The sequence below is a fragment of the Orycteropus afer genome, unplaced genomic scaffold, assembly GCF_000298275.1.
Source record: "Orycteropus afer afer isolate SDZICR_OR568_19922 unplaced genomic scaffold, OryAfe1.0 scaffold00270, whole genome shotgun sequence".
In the NCBI taxonomy this organism is placed as follows: Eukaryota; Metazoa; Chordata; class Mammalia; order Tubulidentata; family Orycteropodidae; genus Orycteropus; species Orycteropus afer.
Genome location: NW_006921857.1, coordinates 4,836,987 through 4,857,254, shown reverse-complemented (window position 1 = coordinate 4,857,254; position 20,268 = coordinate 4,836,987). Strand labels below are relative to the sequence as shown.

Genomic DNA, 20,268 nt, shown 5'->3' with positions numbered 1-20,268 from the left:
CTGCCCAGCCACTCAACCAGGTGCAGCCAAGGTGACACACAAACACAATTACCAAAATTCATATTTTATATAACCAAATAGCTAAATTAATAAAAGCTACTGATCAATAATAGAGTTGAATGAAATCAATGTTTAGAAAATATGAAAACCTAAATGATGCCAAAGATTTATAGATTTCAAAAGTACAAAGAAATATCAGGCAAAAACATAAAACCAATAATACTGAATTACTTTTTAACAGGATTTTATTGGGATGCTGACCATACCTCTGTATTTGTATTGATTTATATCTTAAGTTAGTGGCTCAAAGTTGCATGTGACTTTACTTACAAGCATACTGCAGTTCTTCTAGTTCCCGATCTGCAGAATACATGCAGAGGATGGAATTTGTAATAAGTTCTACCTGTTCCAGGCCAGGTTTCTAAATTATAACTGTGTAAATAATACTGTACTTTTCCAGGGACTAAAGAACATAACATAAAACTAGATTTTAAATGTGGATACTTACTTTTTCTGAGTTCTTTCAGCCTGCCTTGCAACCTCTATAGCTGACTTTCTTGCTTCAAAATCTTCCCTTTTCACCACCTCTCCAGTCCCTCGGTAGCCTAGTTCCACCAATTGACGGGCCAGGCTTTCATCCTTAAGAGAAAATCAATTGTTAGATTTGTGGATTAATAAACCTTCTTTACCCAGCTTGTGACAAGTGCCTTATTTATATAGTGTTGTTATAACAGAAATACCACAAATGGGTGGCTTTAACAAAAAGAAGTTCATTTTCACATAGTTAAGAAGCCAGAAATCTGAATTAAGCTTGTCAGTTGTAGGGGAAGGTGTTCTCCCTCTGTTAGCTCTGGACGAAGGTCCTTGTCACTTCTGAGCTTTTGCTCCTGAGTGATCTACACATGGCTTGGCGTCTCTCTCTTTCCCCATCTCTGCCTACCTGTGAGCTTGTTTCAATCTCTTTTTTGTTAAATCAAAAGGGACTGACTCAAGACACACCCTATACTTTAATCCTGCATCATTAATATAACAAATACAATCTATTCCCAAAAGGGATTATAACTCCATTAGGCAAGTTGTTGTTGTTGTTAGGTATCATCAAGTCTATTTTGACTCATAGCCACCTACCTATGTACAACAAAATTAAAAACTGCCCAGTCCTGCACCATCCTGAAAACTGTTGCTATGTTTGAGCCAATGGTTGCAGCCACTCTGTTAATCCACCCTGTTAGAGGTCTTCTTCTTTCACTGACCCTCTACTTTATCAAGCATGATGTTCTTCTCTAGGGACTCGTCTGATTACAGGTCCAAAGAATGTGAGATGAAGTCTCACCATCCTTGCTTCTAAGGAACATTCTGGCTTTACATCTTCTAAAACAGATTTGGTTATTCTTCTGGCAGTCCATGACATATTTAATATTCTTCACCAACACCATAATCAAAAGATATCAATTCTTTGGTCCTCTGTATTCATTTTCAGGCTTTCACATGTACATGTGGTGCTTGAAAATACCCCAGTTTAGGTCAGGCTCAAGTGGTATCTTTAGTCTTCAAAGTGGCATCTTTGTTTTCTAAAACTTTAAAGAGGTCTTTAACAGCAGATTTGCCCAGTGCAGTACAACCTCTGATTTCTTGACTGCTGTTTCCATGGGTATTGACTGGACCCAAGTAAAATGAAATCCCTGACAACTTAAATCTTTTCCCCGTTAATTATGATGTTGCTTATTGGTCCAGTTGTAGAGACTTTTCTGTTCTTTATGTTGAAGTATAATCCATACTGCAGACTGTAGTCTCTGATCTTCAACAGTAAGTTTTTCAAGTCCTCTTCGCTTTCAGAAGGCAAAGTTGTGTCATCACATATTGAGGGTTGTTAATGACATTTCCTCCAATCCTGATGCTCCCTTCTTCTTCATATAGTCCAGGTTCTTGGATTATTTTCTCAGCATACAGATTGAATAAGTATGCTGAAATGATTCAACCTTGACACACACCTTTCCTGATTTTAAACCATGCTGCATCACCTTGTTCTGTTTGAATGACTGCCTCTTGGTGTATTTACGGATTCCACATGAGCACAAAGAAGTGATCTGGAATTTCCATTCTTTGCAATGTTACCCATAATTTTTTATGATCCTCAAAGTGGAATGCCTTTGCATAGCCAACAAAACACAGGTAAACATCTGTCTGGTATTCTTTGCTTTCAGCCAAGATCCATGTGATATCAGAATCTCTCTCATTCCACATCTTTCTGAATCCAGCTTGAATTTCTGGCAGATCCCAGCTGATGTCTGCTGCAATCATTTTTAAATTATCTTCAGAAAAATTTTACTTGCATGTGATATTAATGATATTGTTTGATAATTTTTGCATTCGTTTGGATCACCTTTCTTTGGAATGGGAAAAAAAATAGGGGTTAGGATTTATAACATATTTTTAGAGTACAAAATTAAACCCATAACACCAAGTGATTTTCTTAAATTAAATATATATATATATATCATTTTTAAAATGATACAATATCTATTAAATATGAAAAATTAAATCTATTTCCAAAAATTCACTTATTTACACTAATTTGGTTGTTCCTTTCTTATATACCTGAAATGAAAAAAAAAAAGAGTAGGATCAATCACTAAACCTTCTCTAAAGAGTTAGAAAACAAAAGTCTGTTGTGTTTTTAATCAATTTATGAGAACAGCTGTAGATGCTTACGAGAGCATCTTTAAAACAATAACATTAAAGACAATAGTGTTTATACAAGAAAGACTTTTTTAAAAACCCATACCAGGAAAAAAAAAAAAAGAATTGAGCTGCTTTCACAGAAAGTTCACCATTTCAGAGACATCCTTCCTTGAAGCTAATTAACTGATGACACAGAGCATTATAACTTCAAATATAAAATAAAGAGCAACAGATGAATTTCCTACTTAACTAGAAAGATATTGTTTCCATATAATGTTGGTACCAATAAAAACAGGAAAGTAGAAACCCAAGAAGATGACCACAAAAAACTTCAAATTGAAAAAACAAAAAAAAAAACACACAATTTTTTAGGCCTTTTATTTTTCAGTTACTTTAAGAGTTGTCTTGTATATTTTTGTCTCTTGCATGATATATTCAAAAAGAATACTTTTTTCCCCACAATTTGAAGAGGTTTCATTTTACACGAAATCATTTGGATAAAGACTAAAGTTACATGTAAGTATATTTTTATATATTAACAATGATCGTTATATTATCATCTCAATAGCATATTCAAATACCTGAGTTATAGTGAAAACATTATCTATTTTACTGTTAAAGATCCTTAGTTGATATACTACTGTTGAACGCAATAGCTATCTAAAAGAATTAAATGAGAAAACTTTAGATGCCAGGTTAATGATCTATTTCGATCTATATTAGCTATTTTAAATTCCTAACTATTAAACACAAAACCACAAAATTTATATACTATAAACCAAAAAAAAAAAAAAAAAAAAACCTGGGACTCTCCTTTGCTAAACATTAAAAGCAAATCTGGAGCTCTGAAAAGCAATGTAGATACATTTGCCAAATTGTTACAATGGAGCACCAGACCTTGGCCGTCTCAGATCTGTTTGCTTTGTTTCCGACAAGTTCCCCTGCTTAAATTGACTTCTCTGTTCTTATATGCTGTATAGTGTGAACCACAAAACTGAGCAAATGCCTCCACCTAGTGGAATTAATATTTAATAGAAAAAAAAAAAAGTAGTACAGGTTTTAGATTTGGTTTACAAAAAGTGAGTTAATTTGAGCGTGGATTTATTTAAGTATATTACTAAAATGTGAACTTATGCAAATGACTTTCAACTCTCTGGACTGTGTGGATCTTCCATAAGAGTATAGATTCCTTACGATTAACAGAGAATATGTTACGGAATAAAGACCATTAAAAAGTTGTATTCATGTCATATATTGAGTGGATTGTGCATCACTGTGTATCTTCCGGGGACACATAAAATATCTACATAGCTTTGCATTCATCAATACTAATTTATATTGCAACAAATGACAAGATTTCCTTAAATCAAGCAGAATTTGACACTGACTGCACCCACTGATCGAATCATGAATCAGTCCTCCATTTATTATTAGATGTTTGCATCTCTGGAAACAACCTAGTTAAGAGCAAAACTGGTAGCATGGTGCCTAAGGGGGAGCTCTGGTAGCGTAGTGCCTAAGGCACTTTGACTGCTAACCAGAAGACTCCAGAAGACTAGCAGTTCGAACCCACCAGCCACTCCTCAGAAGGAAGACGGGGCAATCTGCTTCCGTAGTAATACTGCCTCAGAAACCCAAGGAGGGGTCGCTATGAGTTGGTCCCACTCAACAGCACATAACACCAACAACAACAGTGCTTAAGGCACTTGACTGCTAACCAGAAGGCTGGCGGTTCAAACCCACCAGTCACTCCTCAGAAGGAAGGTTGGGCAATCTACTTCTGTAGGGATACTGCCTCGGCAACCCAAGAAGGCGTCGCTATGAGTCAGGTCCGACTGCATGGCACATAACAACAACAACAACAAGGGAAGTACAATGCCCAAGATTATGCTAAGAGTCTGAGCCTTTCTTGAGCCATCTGCTTTCAAATGGGGTCTTGATTTGTACACTCTAACAAAGCTTATTTCTCCCAAGTCTCAAAATAAATGTCTTTAAGAGACACCAAGCAAGACAAAATTTCACCCGATGCCAAACACTAGTTCAGTTTCCCTACTATCAGAATCCAGAAGAATGATCCACTAACTAAAATGTGATAGAGTTCAACTGGAAAATAAAATCAGTAGGATCACCTGAACGTTGATTTGGAAAAAAATAAATAAATAAAATTCACGTCCTTTCTCCATTTTCTATATTAGAATGCAGAAATGTGAAGTCTTTGATAATCAGAAGCCTGGATAGCTGGCCATTCATCCCAAAAATGGATGCTAGCAATTTCGTTCTGTTTTTCACTCTGTATAAAATTAATATGTAATTATTGTAGAAAACTTGTAAACTAAAGAGAAGTAAATTGCCATTTATCTCACCTATCACCCTTGATGTTACCACTCAGAGATAATCACTGATATTTTTTGGGTATGGTCATCCAATTATTGTTCTGGGCATATGTTTGGGTGAATTGTATTTTTTGAACAAATATAAAATGCTGTGCAAAGTCTTCTTGGCCCACTTATTTTCCACTCAACAGTACACATTGAATGTCTTTCCACTTAATATACACACAATGAAATTTTAGTTATAAATACTCCATTATACTCTGTGAGGACCGATTTTGTACATAATACAATATTGTGCCTTTAATACAGTATGTCATTAAAAAAATAATTGTGTGAATCAGTAATTTGCTTCCTCTATCTCCTATTAGTGGGTATTTAAATAGTTTCAAATGTTTCACAATCATAAACAGAGATAATATAAACATCCCAAAACTAAATCATTGAACATAAAGGAAAAATTTCTAGAAGTAGAATAACTAATTCAAAAAATTCTTTTTAAAGTCTCTGACAATAAAAATCATACAAAATCGTGTTTTAATTTGCATTGATGATTAGTGACGTTCACCATCAAGAGTTTTTTATTTATTGGCTATGTGTATTTCTTCTATTTGAATAGTCTGTTAAACCATTTGTTCACTTATTACCAACTGTTGTGATTACCTAGTGCCGCTCTGACAGGAATATACTACAAATGGGATGCCCTTAACAAACAGGAGTTTATTCTTATAATTTGGAGGTTTTAAGTCCGAGTTCAAAGCTCTAGGCTCCCAGGGCTGGGTGAAAGCCCCTCAATCTTGGAATTCAGCTCTGCCTCCTGCTCTTGGCCCACTGAAGCTAGAGGCTTTTCTTCACTCAGTTGCTGGGGGCTGAGGCTGACAAGCCCAAGGCTGACAAGCCCAAGGCACAGTCCCAATATTTCCAAACTACACGGCAGGCTGTTAATTCAAGTCCATTTAAAGTCCCAAATGGGCAGAGTATGGCAGGCTGCTGAACAACGACTCAGCTATATGCAGGGTTCAAGCATGCCATAAGCTAGAGACCATTCCCAAAGCTGCTTCTTATATATGGGAAGCAGACCACATCCCAAAGGCAGCTACTCAGCTGCTTGTGGTAGATCCCACCATGGAGTTGATTGTCAGTCTCATCACGGGGAATAACTACTACCAGCTGCCCAGACACTCAACCAGGCCCAGCCAAGTTGACACACAACATTAACCACCACACCAACCAAAAAACCACTCATTGCCCTCTAGTCTGTGTTTATATTAAATATATTAACTAAATGACTGAAAAATACCTGCAAATATTTTTCCAGGTTACTAATTTCATGTAGCTCTTCATAGTTTTGTTTTTACATCTAAATTTTCAAAGCACTTGGAATATATTTTGCTCCCTACTATTGCAAAAAATATATATTTTTACTTTTTTTAAAAGGCATTTTCCCCAAAAAAACAGTTGTAACATCGTTTTGAAAACTCCATCCTCTTCTACTTATTTGAAATTCTACATGTCTGTATATGCAAACCTTAAATACATTAAGATCTACTTCTGGATTTTTATCTTGTTCTGGGCTATCTTGGTCATTGTCTGTCAACTGTCCTACACAGTGTGTGGATGCTGCTTTCTCAGCTGGACCACAGAAAAAGCTTTACCACAACCCTTTTAGGTTCCAAAATTTCAAGCCTTACTTGCATTAAGCAATCTGCTGCCAATTTGTCCCTGCACATACTTGTTCCCTTCCTCTGACTTACTTCTTCAGGGACTCATTATCTGTATGTTAGACCTTCTTCCTCTCTTCAATAATTTTTTCATTTTACATGACTCTCATTTTATTGCTTTCTTCATTTCTTTTTGATATTTAAAATTTTCCTACTATTTTCTATTGTTTTACGACAATACCAGTTGTGTTTATTCATTTTTGTGTTCCTTCTAATTTCATTTTCATTTCCTCTTTTTTCTTCTTAATTCTTTTCTGAGTTCTGTCACTTTGATTTTATAGTTTTTTGTTTTTGTGTTGTGTATATTTATAGGAAGGAGGTCTGGTAGCACAATGCCTAAGACATCTGACTGCTAAGCAGAAGGTTGATAGTTCAAACCCACAAGCCACTCCATGGAACCAAGGCTGGGCAATCTACTTCCATAAAGATTTACTGCCTCAGAAACCTAGTGGGGGTTGCTATGAGTCAGAATCAACTCAATGGCAGTGAGTTTTGGTTTGGTTATAAAAACAAACAAATCTTCCCTGGAAGAAGTGCAGGTGAGAATGCTCTTTAGAAGCAATAATGAACAGACTTCATCTCACCTGTTTTAGTCATGTTGTCAGAAGGAACCATTTCCTAAGATGGATAAAGCAGAGGGTCAGTTAAAAAAAAAAAAAAAGGGGAAGACCCTCAAAGAGATGGATTGACACAGTGGCTGCAACAATGGCCTCAAGCATAGCAGGGATTGTGAGGATAGTGACAGACTGGGCAGTGTTTCATTCTATTGTAGGTAGGGGTGCTATGAATCAAAGCAGACTCAGTGGTACCTAACAACAACAATAACTTCCAACTGCTCATTCATTCTGGATCACCCTCTTATCCTGGCTTTTCTCCTGCCTCTCTGACTCTTTTTCTCATTTTCCTTTGTGAGCATTTCTTCTATGTCCATGTCTTAATGGATATCCTACAGTATTTTTCCTAAGATCTTCTTCTGTTCCACTCAACACACTCTCCTGGAGAAATTTCTCTGCCTACGTCCTTGTAGATTTTGAGATCAATGTAAATAAATGTTGAATGAATTGTACTATAAACATATGTAAATACAGGTTGAGGGACTATGTGTAAGATAATCGATACAAATTAAGATACAGAGATTGTATACTTTCACCATACTTATGCCATCTGTACGCTGAGCAAATAATCTGAGAAGCTGGGCTATATGAAGATAAACATGGCCTTACAATTGGAGGAAGACCTATTAAAAACCTGCAATATGCAAAATCCTCACAACTAGATCAATAAGCAACATCGTGATAAACAGATAAATTATTGAAGTTGTCAAGGATTTCATTTTACTTGGATCCACAATCAATACCCATAGAATCAGCAATTAAGAAATAAAATGATGTGTTGCATTGGGCAATTCTGCTGCAAAAAGACCTCTTTAAATGTTAAAAAGCAAAGATTTCACTTTGAAGACTAAGGTATGCACGACACAAGCCATGACATTTTCAATTGACTCATATACTTGTGAAAGCTGGACAATAAATAAGGAAGCCCAAAGAAGAATTGAAGCCTTTGAATTACGGTGTTGGTGAAGAATATTAAACATACCATGAACTTCCAGAAGAGCAAACAAATATGTCTTAGAAGTACAGCCAGAATGCTCCTTAGAAGCGAGGATAGGGAGACTCTGCCCCACGTACTTTGAAAATGTTATCAGGAGGGACCAGTCTCTGGAGAAGGACATCATGCTTGGAACAGTACAGAGTCAATGAAAAAGAGAGAGATCCTCAATGAGATGGATTGCTACAGTGGCTGCAACAATGGGTTCAAGCATACCAGCAACTGTGAGGATGGCACAGGATGGAGTAGTGTTTTGTTCTGTTGTACATAGGATTGCTATGTGTTGGAACTGACTAATTGGAACCTACAAACAACAATAATGTAATATCTACCACAGTAGGCTCTCAGTGAAGGTTTATTAAAAAAAAAAAAGGTAGTTTTATGGATATATGGATACATAGACAGAAGGATGTTCATATGAATCATTGAATTTTATAGACATAAGGAAATATGGATGTAACTTAGCCCAGACCCCTCATTTGCCAAGTGAAGAAACAGAGTTTCAAAGTGATGAAAAACAAGTGACATCCGGTAAGATGGCAGAGTAGGCAGACAAGCTACATATACTGTCTACAGCAAACAAACAAGAAGCCAATTGAAAGAGATACAGAAAATAATCCCAGAACCCTAACCTTTGAAGGGAAGGACGAAGACGTGAAAAGATTGAAGTTGTCAAAAATTTCATATATTGAATCAACACCATTGGAAGCAGCAGTCAAGATATCACACAATGTACTGCATTGGGCAAATCTGCTGCAAAAGACCTCTTTAAAGTGCTGAACAGCAAAGATATCTCTTTAAAGACTAAGGTGCACCTAACCCAAGCCATGGTATTTTCAATCGCCTCATATGCATGTGAAGCTGGACAATGAGTAAGGAAGACTGAAGAAGAGTTGATGCTCTTGATTTATGCTGGTGAAGAATACTGAAAGCACCATAGACTGCCAGAAGAACTAACTAGCCTGTCCTGGAAAAAGTGTAGCCAGAATGCTCCTTGGAGGCGAAAATGGCCAGACTTCATCTCACCTATGTTGGTTATGTTGTCAGAAGGGACCATTCCATGAAGAAGCAAATCATGCTTGGTAAAGTGGAGGGTCAACAAAAAAGGGGAAGGCCCTCAACAAGATGCATTGACACAGTGACTGCAATGATGGGCTCAGGTATAGCAAGGATCATGAGGCTGCCACAGGACTGGACAGTGTTTCGTTCTGCTGTACATAGGGTTGCTATGAGTCAGCGCCAAGTCAACAGAATCTAACTACAAAAACTAAGAAACTGAATGAAAACAGTGAATGAGGAAGCAAATGGAGCTGTGAACTGTCGGGTAGCCTGACAGCATGGCCATCTTCAATATTTGCAAGCAGCTTTCCAATTTAGACATCAACCTCATAATCAGCTCCACTTGCCGAGGACTACATGGACAACCACAATTACGGTTGATGTCCAGAAAGGTGCGATATTCCCCTTGTTCCCCACACCATCCTGGTTTATGGAGGTGTGGCCATCTGCCACCCCCACCCACTTTCTGGACTGGCAGGAATTCTATCATGGTCTGGATACCCTGCCACCAGCTGCCTTCTGGGCAGGCAGAAATTGTTCCCAGGACTAGGCACCCTGCTGCCAGCCACCTTTTGGGCCAGCAGGAATTTTTTTTGAGACCAGATATCCTACACGCAGCCAGCTTTTGGGGCAGCAGGTACTTCTGGGAATGGGGTCCTGTGCCCAGTTACCTTTTGAGACAGCAGGAATTTTGTCTATGACCAGACCCATGTCCACAACTGCTGGAAACAGGTGACTTCCTTCCAATCACCTTTTGGACTGGTAGGAACTTGTTCAGGGTCTAGGCACCTTGACGCCAGACACCTTCTGGGCCAATGGGATCTTTCCTGGGATCAGGTGCCCTGCCCTCAGTTGCCTTCTGATAGAGGGAAACTAGTTCCAAGATCAGCCACCCTGCTCCCAGCCACCTTTGGGCTAGCAGGAATTTTTTCTGGGACCAGGCACTCTATACCAAGCCCCCTTTTGGGATAGCAGGAACTTTTTTGGGGAGCAGGGAACCTGCACTCAGCTGCCTTTTGGGACAGCAGATACCCTGTCCCCAGCTGCTTTTTGAGGTATCAGGAATTTCTTCTGGAACCAAGAGCCTTGCTCCCAGCCACTGTTTGGTCTAGCAGGAATGTTTCCCAGCTCCAGGTTCCCTGCCTCCGGACATTTTCTGGGTCAGCAGGAACTTGTCCAGGATCAGATGTCCTGACTCCAATTGTCTTTATGTAAGCAGGAACCAGTACAAAGACCAGCTGCTCAGCTCCCTGTCACCTACTTGGGCACAGGAACACAGCCCAGGTGCCCTCCATCTCAGGTTTTATTGATATTATTATTATTATTTCCTTCTTTCTTTCATTTTCTTTTATATTTTTTTTCTTTCCTTTCCTGCAGTTCTATTTTGTTTTGATTTGTTTCCTTTTTCTGCTTCTCTTCTATTACTTTCTTTTCTTCTTTCTCTCTTTTTATTCATTTCATCCCTTGGTATTTTTCATTTGTTTGTTTGTTTTGCATTTTTCTTATCTTTTTCTTCATTATTATTCTTCTCTTCCTCTCTTTTCTTTTTCTCCAATCCCCAGATGTGTTTTTCTTTCCAATTTGTCCTTCTTTTGTCTCTTTTCTACTTTTTTTGTTTTTCTTTCCATTTACCGTTTTTTGTTTTTATAGTTGTTTATGTTGTTTGTATTTTTGTTGTTGTTGTTCTCTTGTTTTTATTTTATTTTTGATGTTCTTTGGTTTGTTTTCTGTTTTGGTCCCACTTGGTGGAAGACAACAACGATGCCCACAAGACCAAACCACATCCACACCTCCTACAGCCTTACTAACTGGGTGAGGGACATTACCTGTATCTGCACCCACTGATCAATGATAAATGGAAACCAATAGTGGCCCAATCTGCTCTCAAATGCTCTCCATGAATAGTTAGTAGAAATCTGTGCATACATTTTCATCCTCTATTACACCCAACAAGAGATAAGGGACAAGTAGTAAGTGCCTAAGTGTAGCTAAACTAGCAAACAGAGGAGCACACTAGCCATGCTCACTCAGATATTTCAAAATAAGACAAAAAAAAAAAAAATCCTGGATGAATCACACCAAAATATAATATCAATTAAATATAAGTACAGTGATGTCACAATGTCTCAGAGACAACTGAAAATCCTAGTTCACACAAAAAGCAAAATAAATTGGAACAAACAAGTGACCAGACCAGAGCCAAAAAATCTCCCTGAAGAAGAAATGGCATTGGAATTACCTGTTAAGGAATTCAAAGGAATCACATTCAGGTTATGTTCAACAGATTGAGAGATAGGTCAAGGAAAATACTGACAAAACTCTAGAAGAAATTAGGAAAAAAAATACAAAAACAAACTGACAGAATGAATGAAAAATTAGAAAACATACAAAAACAGCAAATAGAAATCCAGAAGATTAATACTGAAATTTCAGAAATAGATAATACATTGAAAGGGCAAAGGAGCAGAACTGAAGCAATGGAAGACAGAATTAGTGACATTGAAGACAAATCTCTTGATACTACTTGATTACAGAAACAATAACAAAAAAAATCAAAAAAAGAAAAAATGAAGCACCTATGATTTATGTGGGACACCAAAAAAAAGGGATAACTTACGTGTGATTGGAATTCCAGAACAGGAAGTGACCACAGAAGCCATAGAGAAAATTCATTGGAAGAAAGCTTCCCTAATATGATGAAAGATGAGAAGACATCCATTCAAGAATTTCAATGTATCCCAAACAGGATAGATCCCAAAGGAAAATCATCAAGATATATCATAATTAAACTTACAAAAACCAAAGACAAAGAAAGAATTCCTGAAGGCAGCACAGAAAAAAATGAAAAGTTACCTACAAAGGGCAACCAATAAGACTAAGTTCTGATTTCCTGGCAGGAGCCATGCAGGCAAAAAAAGCAATGGGATGACATATATGAAATCTTGAAAGAAAATAAAACTTCCAACCAAGAATTATATACTGAGCAAAACTGTCCCTTATCTGTGATGGTGAAATTAGGACTTCCAGATAAACAGAAATTAAGGAAATGTGTTAAAACCAGACAAATCTTACAAGAGATACTAAAGGGAGTTCTTCAAACAGAGAACCAACAACAGCTAGCAACAAGCAATGATTAACACACATGACAACATAATAACCCAGAAACCAACCAAGATATAGAAGTAAACAAAGTAAAATAAAACTTACAAGACTAAAAACATGGAACTAGAGACATCAATTAGTAAATGAAGACAACTACAAACCAAAAAAGGATAATATATAGTGCAGATAAAGAACTTCCAAATGAAGAGGAAGTCAAGACGATTTTGAAATACAACAGAAAATTTTAAACTTAAGAAAATAAAAAATCACAGAATAATGTCAAAAAAAATTAATAAACCTTCTTATCAAATTTAAAAAAAAAAAGGAAAGGCACAAATATTTAGCAAATACAAAAACAACAGCAACAAAGAAAATGCTTTAAAAAAATCCATAAACAAAATGAGCTCAGCATAGGAAATAATATGGAAAAAATCAGCAACAACAAAAAAAAACACATAACAAAACTGAAAGCAGGAGCTCAGGTGGTGTAGTGCCTAAGGTGTTTGACAGCTATCCAGAAGACTGGCAGTTCCAAACCCACCAACCACTTCTCAGAAGGAAGGTTGGGCAATGTACCACCTCAGAAATGCAAGGAGGAGTCGCTATGAGTCGGGATAGACTTGATGGCAGTGAGTTTGGTTAATAAATTCATACTTGTCGATAAATACAATGAATATAAATGGATTAAATGCAACAAATAAGAGACAGAAAGTTAGACTGGAGAAGAAAATATAAAGTATCAATACGCTGTCTACAAGAGACATACCTTAGACACAAAGACCAAAGTAGACTAAAAGTCAAAGATTAAGAAAAAAAAATATACCAAGCAAATGGCAATCAAGACCAGAAATATTAATTTCTGATAAAACAGTCTTTAAGGGAAAACTCATCATAAGAGACAAGGAAGGAAATTATATAGTGACTGAAAGATCAATTGAATAAGATGACATAACCCTAATAAATATCTACGCACCCAATGAAAGAGCCCTAACATACATAAATCAAACTTTAATGGAACTGAAAATAGAAATAGACAACTCCACTTAACAGTGTTGTTGTTGTTGTTATGTTCCATCGAGTTGGACCCAACTCATAGCGACCCCTCCTTGGGTTTCTGAGGCGGTATCACTACAGAAGTAGATTGCCCAACCTTCCTTCCAAAGAGTGGCTGGTGGGTTTGAATTGCCAGCCTTCTGATAAGCAGTCAAGTGCCTTAGGCACTACGCTACCACATTAACAGTAGGAAACTTTAATACACCACTTTCAATGAAAGATAAAAGAACTAGAAAGAAACTCAACAAAGACACAGAAGAACTAAACAATACAATCACCATACTTGAACTTATAGACACACACAGAGCACTGCACCCAACAATGGCACAGTATACATTCTTATCCAGCACACATGGAAGATTTTCCAGAATAGGCCATATTTTAGGCCACAAACCAAGCCTTAATGAGTGCACAAATATCAAAATACTGCAAAGCATCCAGATCACAGTATTATGAAATTAAAAATCAACAACAGGAAGATCAAGAGAAATAAAAATCAAACACATAGAAACTGAACAGCACTCTCCTTAAAGCTGGGTAATACAGGAAATACAAAAAAGGAAATAAAAATTTCCTTGAATCAAACAAGAATGCAAAACAACATACTAAAATATTTAGGACACAGCAAAAGCAATACTCAGTGCATAATTTACAGCAATAAATGCACATATTTAAGAAAAAAAAAAAAAAGAGGCAAAAGCAATACTTCCACTCACATCTCCAACAATTAGAAACTAAGAGCAGCAAAAAGAGCCTACATTCATCAGAAGAAAATAAATAATAAACAGTTGAGGAGAAATAAACAGAAAACAATAGAATCACCAAGACTAGAAGTTGGTTCTTTGAAAAAATTAATAAAAATCGACAACCCACTAGCAAATTTAACAAAGGAAAAGAGGGAGAAGTTACAAATAAATTAAAAGGATAATATCAAGATATTATGAAAAACTGTATCCCAACAAATTTGAAAACCTAGAAGAAAGGGACATTTCTAGAAACACACTACTTGCCTAAAGTAACAAGATTGAGGTGGGAAATTTGAACAAACCAATAACAAAAGAAAAAATTGAATAAGTCATTTAAAAAAACTACCAACAAAAGAATGCTGACCCAGATGGCTTGACTGGAGAATTCTACCAAACATTCAGAGAAGAGCTGTACCAATCCTACTCAATCTATTCCAGAACATAGAAAAGAATAGGATCCTCCCAAATTCATTTCATGAAGCAAGCATAACCCTAATATCCAAAACAGACAAAGTCACCCCTAGAAATGAAAACTACAAACCAATTTCCCTCTTGAATACAGATACAAAAATCTTCAACAAAATCCTAGCCAATAGATTTTCACAACATATCAAAAAACAATACATCATGACTATGTGATATTCATCCCAGGTATGCAAGGATGGTTCAAAATTAGAAAAACAATTGATGTAATCCATGACATTATTAAAATAAAGGAAAAGAAGCACATGCTCAGACATAGTCTCTTTAACAAATGCTAGGACTTCTGGTAAGATGGTGGGATAGGCAGACAAGCTCCACAGACCCTCTTCAACAAAGGAAAAACAGTTGACAGAGACAGAAGATAATCCTGGAGCCCTGAGCTCTGAAAGGAAGTATACAGAAGTGGATCAGGCACCAACTAGTGGAAAAACCTGAACAAAAACAGTGACTGGAGATGGTTGGAGCAGTGGACTGTCAGCTACTCTGACAGGACTGACAGCCTGAATATTTCCAAGTGGTGTTGGTACCTGAGAATTGACCTAAAGATCAGCCCTGGTCACCAAGGGCTGCAGGGACAACTGCACTAGTGGCCTATAACTAGGAAGGGAAACAACAAGAAGGGAGACAACCTGAACTGTGGACTTTCACCTGTCCAGAGGGCACAGCCATTTTGATTGTTTACAAGGGTGACCATTTTGGATATTTAAAGTGACCAAGAGTGCAGCCATTCTGAAGGTTTACAAGTGGCAGCCATTTTGGATATTAAAAGTGACTGAGGGCACAGCCATTTTGAATGTTTACAAGAGGAGGTCATTTTGGATTTGCAAGTGATAGCATTCTCATTCACATTCCAGGGACCTAAGAATAGGCTTCATTTGCCAAGGACAGCAGGGACATATAGAAGGCAGACACTGGGAAAGGAGACAAGTGGTGCGTGTATAAGTACTGCCAACTAGTGAATAGAGGAGCACAGCACAGTACCCTGCTTACACAGATAACATACAAACAAAACAAAGAAAATGAAAATCATGGGCAAGTCACTCCAACATATAATCACCAATTAAATATAAACACAAAAACGTCCCAATGCCTCAGAGACAACACAGCATCACAGTACACACAAAGAAGCAAGATAAAGCAGGAGAAACAAGGGACCAGGGTACAGATACAGACCCAAAACACATCCCTGAGGAAGATGCACCATTGGAACTCCCTGATAAGGAATGCAGAAGAATTATATTTAGGTACCTTCAATGAATTGAGAGACAGAACAAGGAAAACACTGACAAAATAGAGGAAAACACAGAAAATCCTAGAACAATTTCAAAAGACAATACAAGAGCAAAATGACAAAATAAATGTAAAATTAGAACTGATAGAAAATCTACAGACAGAAATCCAGAAGATTAATACTAAATTTTCAAAAATAGATAACTCATTGAATGGGCAAAGGAGTAGAACTGAATCAATTGAAGACGGAATTAGTGAGATTGAAGGCAAATACCTTAATATTTCTTTGGAAAGGGATCAATCAGAAAAAAGAGCAAAACAAAATGAAGAAAGCCTAAGGTTCATGTGGGATACCATCAAAAGGAATAACCTACATGTAATTGGATTCCAGAACAGGAAGAGAATTTTCCTGGTATGATGAAAGATGAGACTATATCCATTCAGGAAATCCAATGAACCCCCAAACAGGATAGACCTCAAAAGAAAATCACCAAGACATATCATCATCAAACTCACTGCCATGGTTATATTTGTGTGTCAACTTGGCTGGGCCTTGTTGAGTGGCTGGGCAGCTGGATGTAGTATTCCCCCTGATGAGACTGGTAATCAACTACATGGTGGCATCTACTAGCAGCAGCTGAGTAGCTGCCTTTGGGCATGTGGTCTGCTTATTATATTTAAGCAGAAGCCTTGGGAAATGGTCTCTAGCCTATGGCATACTTGGACCTAGCATGTAGCCGTGTCATTGCTCAGCAGCCTGCTTTGCTCTGCCAACCTTGGACTTACAATGGACTTAAATTAATGGCCTGCTGTGTGGTTTGTTGACATCGGGACTGTGCCTTTTTACTTGTCAACTTTGGGGCTTCTCAGCCTCAGCAGCCAGCATTTGTCTGAGTGTAGAAATGCCTCCAGCTCCAGTGGGCCAGGAGCAGGAGGCAGAGCTGGACCCCAAGGTTGAGGGGGTTTCACCCAGCCCCTAGAGCCTAGCACTTTGAACTTGGACTTAAAGCCTCCAAATTGCAAGAATAAACTCCTGTTTGTTAAGGCCATGCCATTTGTGGTCTATTCTTGTCAGAGCAGCACCAGGTAACTAGAACACTCACCAAAACCAAAGACAAAGAAAGAATCCTAAAAGCAGCATGGAAAAAAACAAAAGTTACCCAGAAGGGGCAACCAATAAGATTAAGCTTGGATTTCTCAGCAGAAACCTTGCAGGCGAGAAGACAATGGGATGGTATGTATAAAACTGTGAAAGAGAAAAATTTCCAACCAAGAATTATGCACCCAGCAAAACTGTCCCTCAAATATGATGGTGAAATTAAGACACTTCTAAATAAGCAGATTGGAAAGAAGGCTGGGCAATCTACTTCCATAGTGATACTGCCTCGGAAACCCAAGGAGGGGTCGCTATGAGTTGGGTCTGACTCGACGGCACATAACAACAGATAAGCAGAAATTAAGAGAATTTTTTAAAACCAGACCAACCTTATAAGAGATGCTAAAGGGAGTCCTTTGGACAGAAAACCAGCAACAGCAAACAACAACTAACCATTAATACACATGATGATATAACCCAGAAAATAACCCAGTTATAGAAGTATCCAAAGTAAATAAGCCTACAAGATTTTAAACAGGCAACCAGAGACATCAATTGACAAATGAAGACAACTACAAACCAAAATAAGGGAAAAAACTGTGTAGTTACACAACTTCGAAATGGTAGGGAAGTCAAGACAACCACAAGAATGGACTGTTCTAAACTTGAGAAGAAACTATAAATCACAGGGTAACCTCAAAAAAAATGAAAAACTTTCACATCAAAATAAATGAGGACCAGTACAGATACTTAGCAAATACTAAAACAATAGCAGTGAAGGAAGTGATAACATGATTCATAAACAAAAAGAGCTCAGCACAGAAAATTATATGGAACAAAGAAATCAACAACACAAAAAAACACATAACAAAATGACAGTAACAAATTCATTTTTGTTGATAGTTACATATCTGACAAGGGACTTTTCTCTAAAATTTATAGAAAACTCCAACATCTCAACCACAAAAGATTAACAATCCAATTAAAAAATGGGCAGAAGATATGAATGGACACTTCACCAAAGAGGATATTCAGGTGACCATCAAATACATGAAGAAACGCTCATGATCATTAGCCATCAGAGAGATGCAAATCAAAACAGCAAAGAGATACCATCTCGCTCCAGCACCAATGGTAAAGTTCAACAAGACAGAAAATAACAAATGCTGGCAAGGATGTGGAGATTGGGACTCTCATACACTGCTGTTGGAAGTGTAAAATGACACAACCATTGTGGAAAACAGTGTGGTGCTTCCTTAATAAACTGGAATTAGAAATACCATTTGACCCAGCAAACTCATTACTAAGTATATATCCTAAAGAAGTGAGAGCCAGGAGAAGCACAGATATATGCACAACCATGTTCATCGCAGCACTATTTGCAATAGCAAAAAGATGGAAAGAACCTATGTGCCCATCAACAGAAGAATGGATAAAGAAACTGTGGTACATGCACACAATGGAATACTATACAACCCTAAAGAATAATGTAGAATCTGCAAAACACTGCATAACATGGAAGAACTTGGAGGACATTGTGCTGAGTGAAAGAAGTCAATCACAAATGGACAAATAATAGTATTAGTTCATTAATGTAAAAAGTCAAGGATATATGGTGGAATCAGCTAGTAAACTCCGAAACCCAAGCCACAGTTCTATGTATTTATGATGTGAAAATTGCAAGTGACTTATCAAGATAAATAAATAAATTTTAAAATCTGTAAAAAAAAAAAAAAAAAAATAAAAGCATCAACCCATGTCACTTTAGCTTTGTGTATTTTACTGTACACAAATTATATTTCAATAAAATGCATTTTTAAAAAAATGCCACGAGCAAAACGGATAACCATTTGTGGAAAAATGAAACAGGATCCATGCCTCACACCATACACAAAAACTAACTCAGGATGGATCAAAGACCAAAATGTACAATTTAAATTATAAAGTTCATCAAAGCAAAAATAGGAGCAAACTTGTTGATTTCAGGTGTCCTCAAGTCAGCTCCAACTCATGGCAACCCTATATACAACAGAACAAAACATTGCCTGGTCCTGCACCATCCACACAATCCTTCCTATACTTGAGTCCATCATTGCAGCCACTGTTTCAGTCCATCCCATTGAGGGTCTTCCCCTTTTTCAATGAGCCTTTATTTTAACAAGCATGATATCATTCTCCAGGGAATAGTCCCTTCTGACAACATGACCCAAGTAGCTGAGACAAAGTTTGGCCATTCTTGCTTCTAAGGAACATTCTGGCTGCACTTCCCTCCAGGACAGATTTGTTTATTCTTCTGGCAGTCCATAGTATTTTCAGTATTCTTTGCCAACACCACAATTCAAATGTATCAATTCTTCTTTGGTCTCCCTTCTTCATTGTCCAGCTTTCACATGTAGATGAGGGTATTGAAAATACCATAGCATGGGTCAGGCACACCTTAATCTTCAAAGTTACATTTTGGCTCTTCAATACTTTAAAGAGGTCTTTTGCAGACGATTTGCCCAGTGCAATATGATGTCTGATTTCTGGACTGCTGTTCCCAGGGGTATGGATTGTGATACCAAGTAAAATGAAACGTATGGGCCCTAATTTATGGCATAAATGGACTACCAAACATAACCAAAAATGCGCAGTGTTAGATAAACTAAATGAATAAGACCTTCTAAAAATTAAATTCTTACACTCATCAAAACACTTCTCCAATCAGTTACCCTATCCCTGTATCCCTGCTGGTTATGCATTCCTGCCTCCCTAGGTTTCTGCTAGTGCAAATGCTGTCCTTTTGATCTACCATGGTTGATTGTTCTAAGGAGTGCATTTCTCTGATGTAGTTGTTCCACTCATACCAAACTAAAAAAAAAAAAAAGCCTGTACATTGTTTGGCTGAGAGATAAGCCATGGGAGTGAGTCCAATTCCAGGCTTGAAGGGTAACTGGAGGCCATAGACTTTGGGCTTTCACCAGTCTCTATCGAACAAGTAATTGTTGTTGTTGTTGTTATGTGCCATCGAGTCGGCCCTGACTCATAGCAACCCCTCCTTGGGTTTCTGAGGCAGTATCACTACAACCATGTGATCTACTATGCTGGGAATGACAGTTTGAAGAGGAATGGCATAGCATTCATCATCACAAAGGATGTTTCAAGATCTGTCCTGAAGT

The 20,268-nt window shown here is 37.4% G+C and overlaps 1 protein-coding gene across 1 annotated transcript in view; it reads right to left on the bottom strand.

Moving 5' to 3' along the window:
* Positions 1–508: 508 nt before the first annotated feature.
* Positions 509–20,268, bottom strand: part of LOC103205120 (cilia- and flagella-associated protein 299) — a gene marked incomplete at its 3' end in the record, with an annotated part of 38,511 nt that continues 18,751 nt past the window's right edge. The window contains exon 2 of the mRNA XM_007950384.1: positions 509–639. Within this exon, the coding sequence (XP_007948575.1) occupies positions 509–639 (131 nt within the window). The remainder of the gene's footprint in view (positions 640–20,268) is intronic.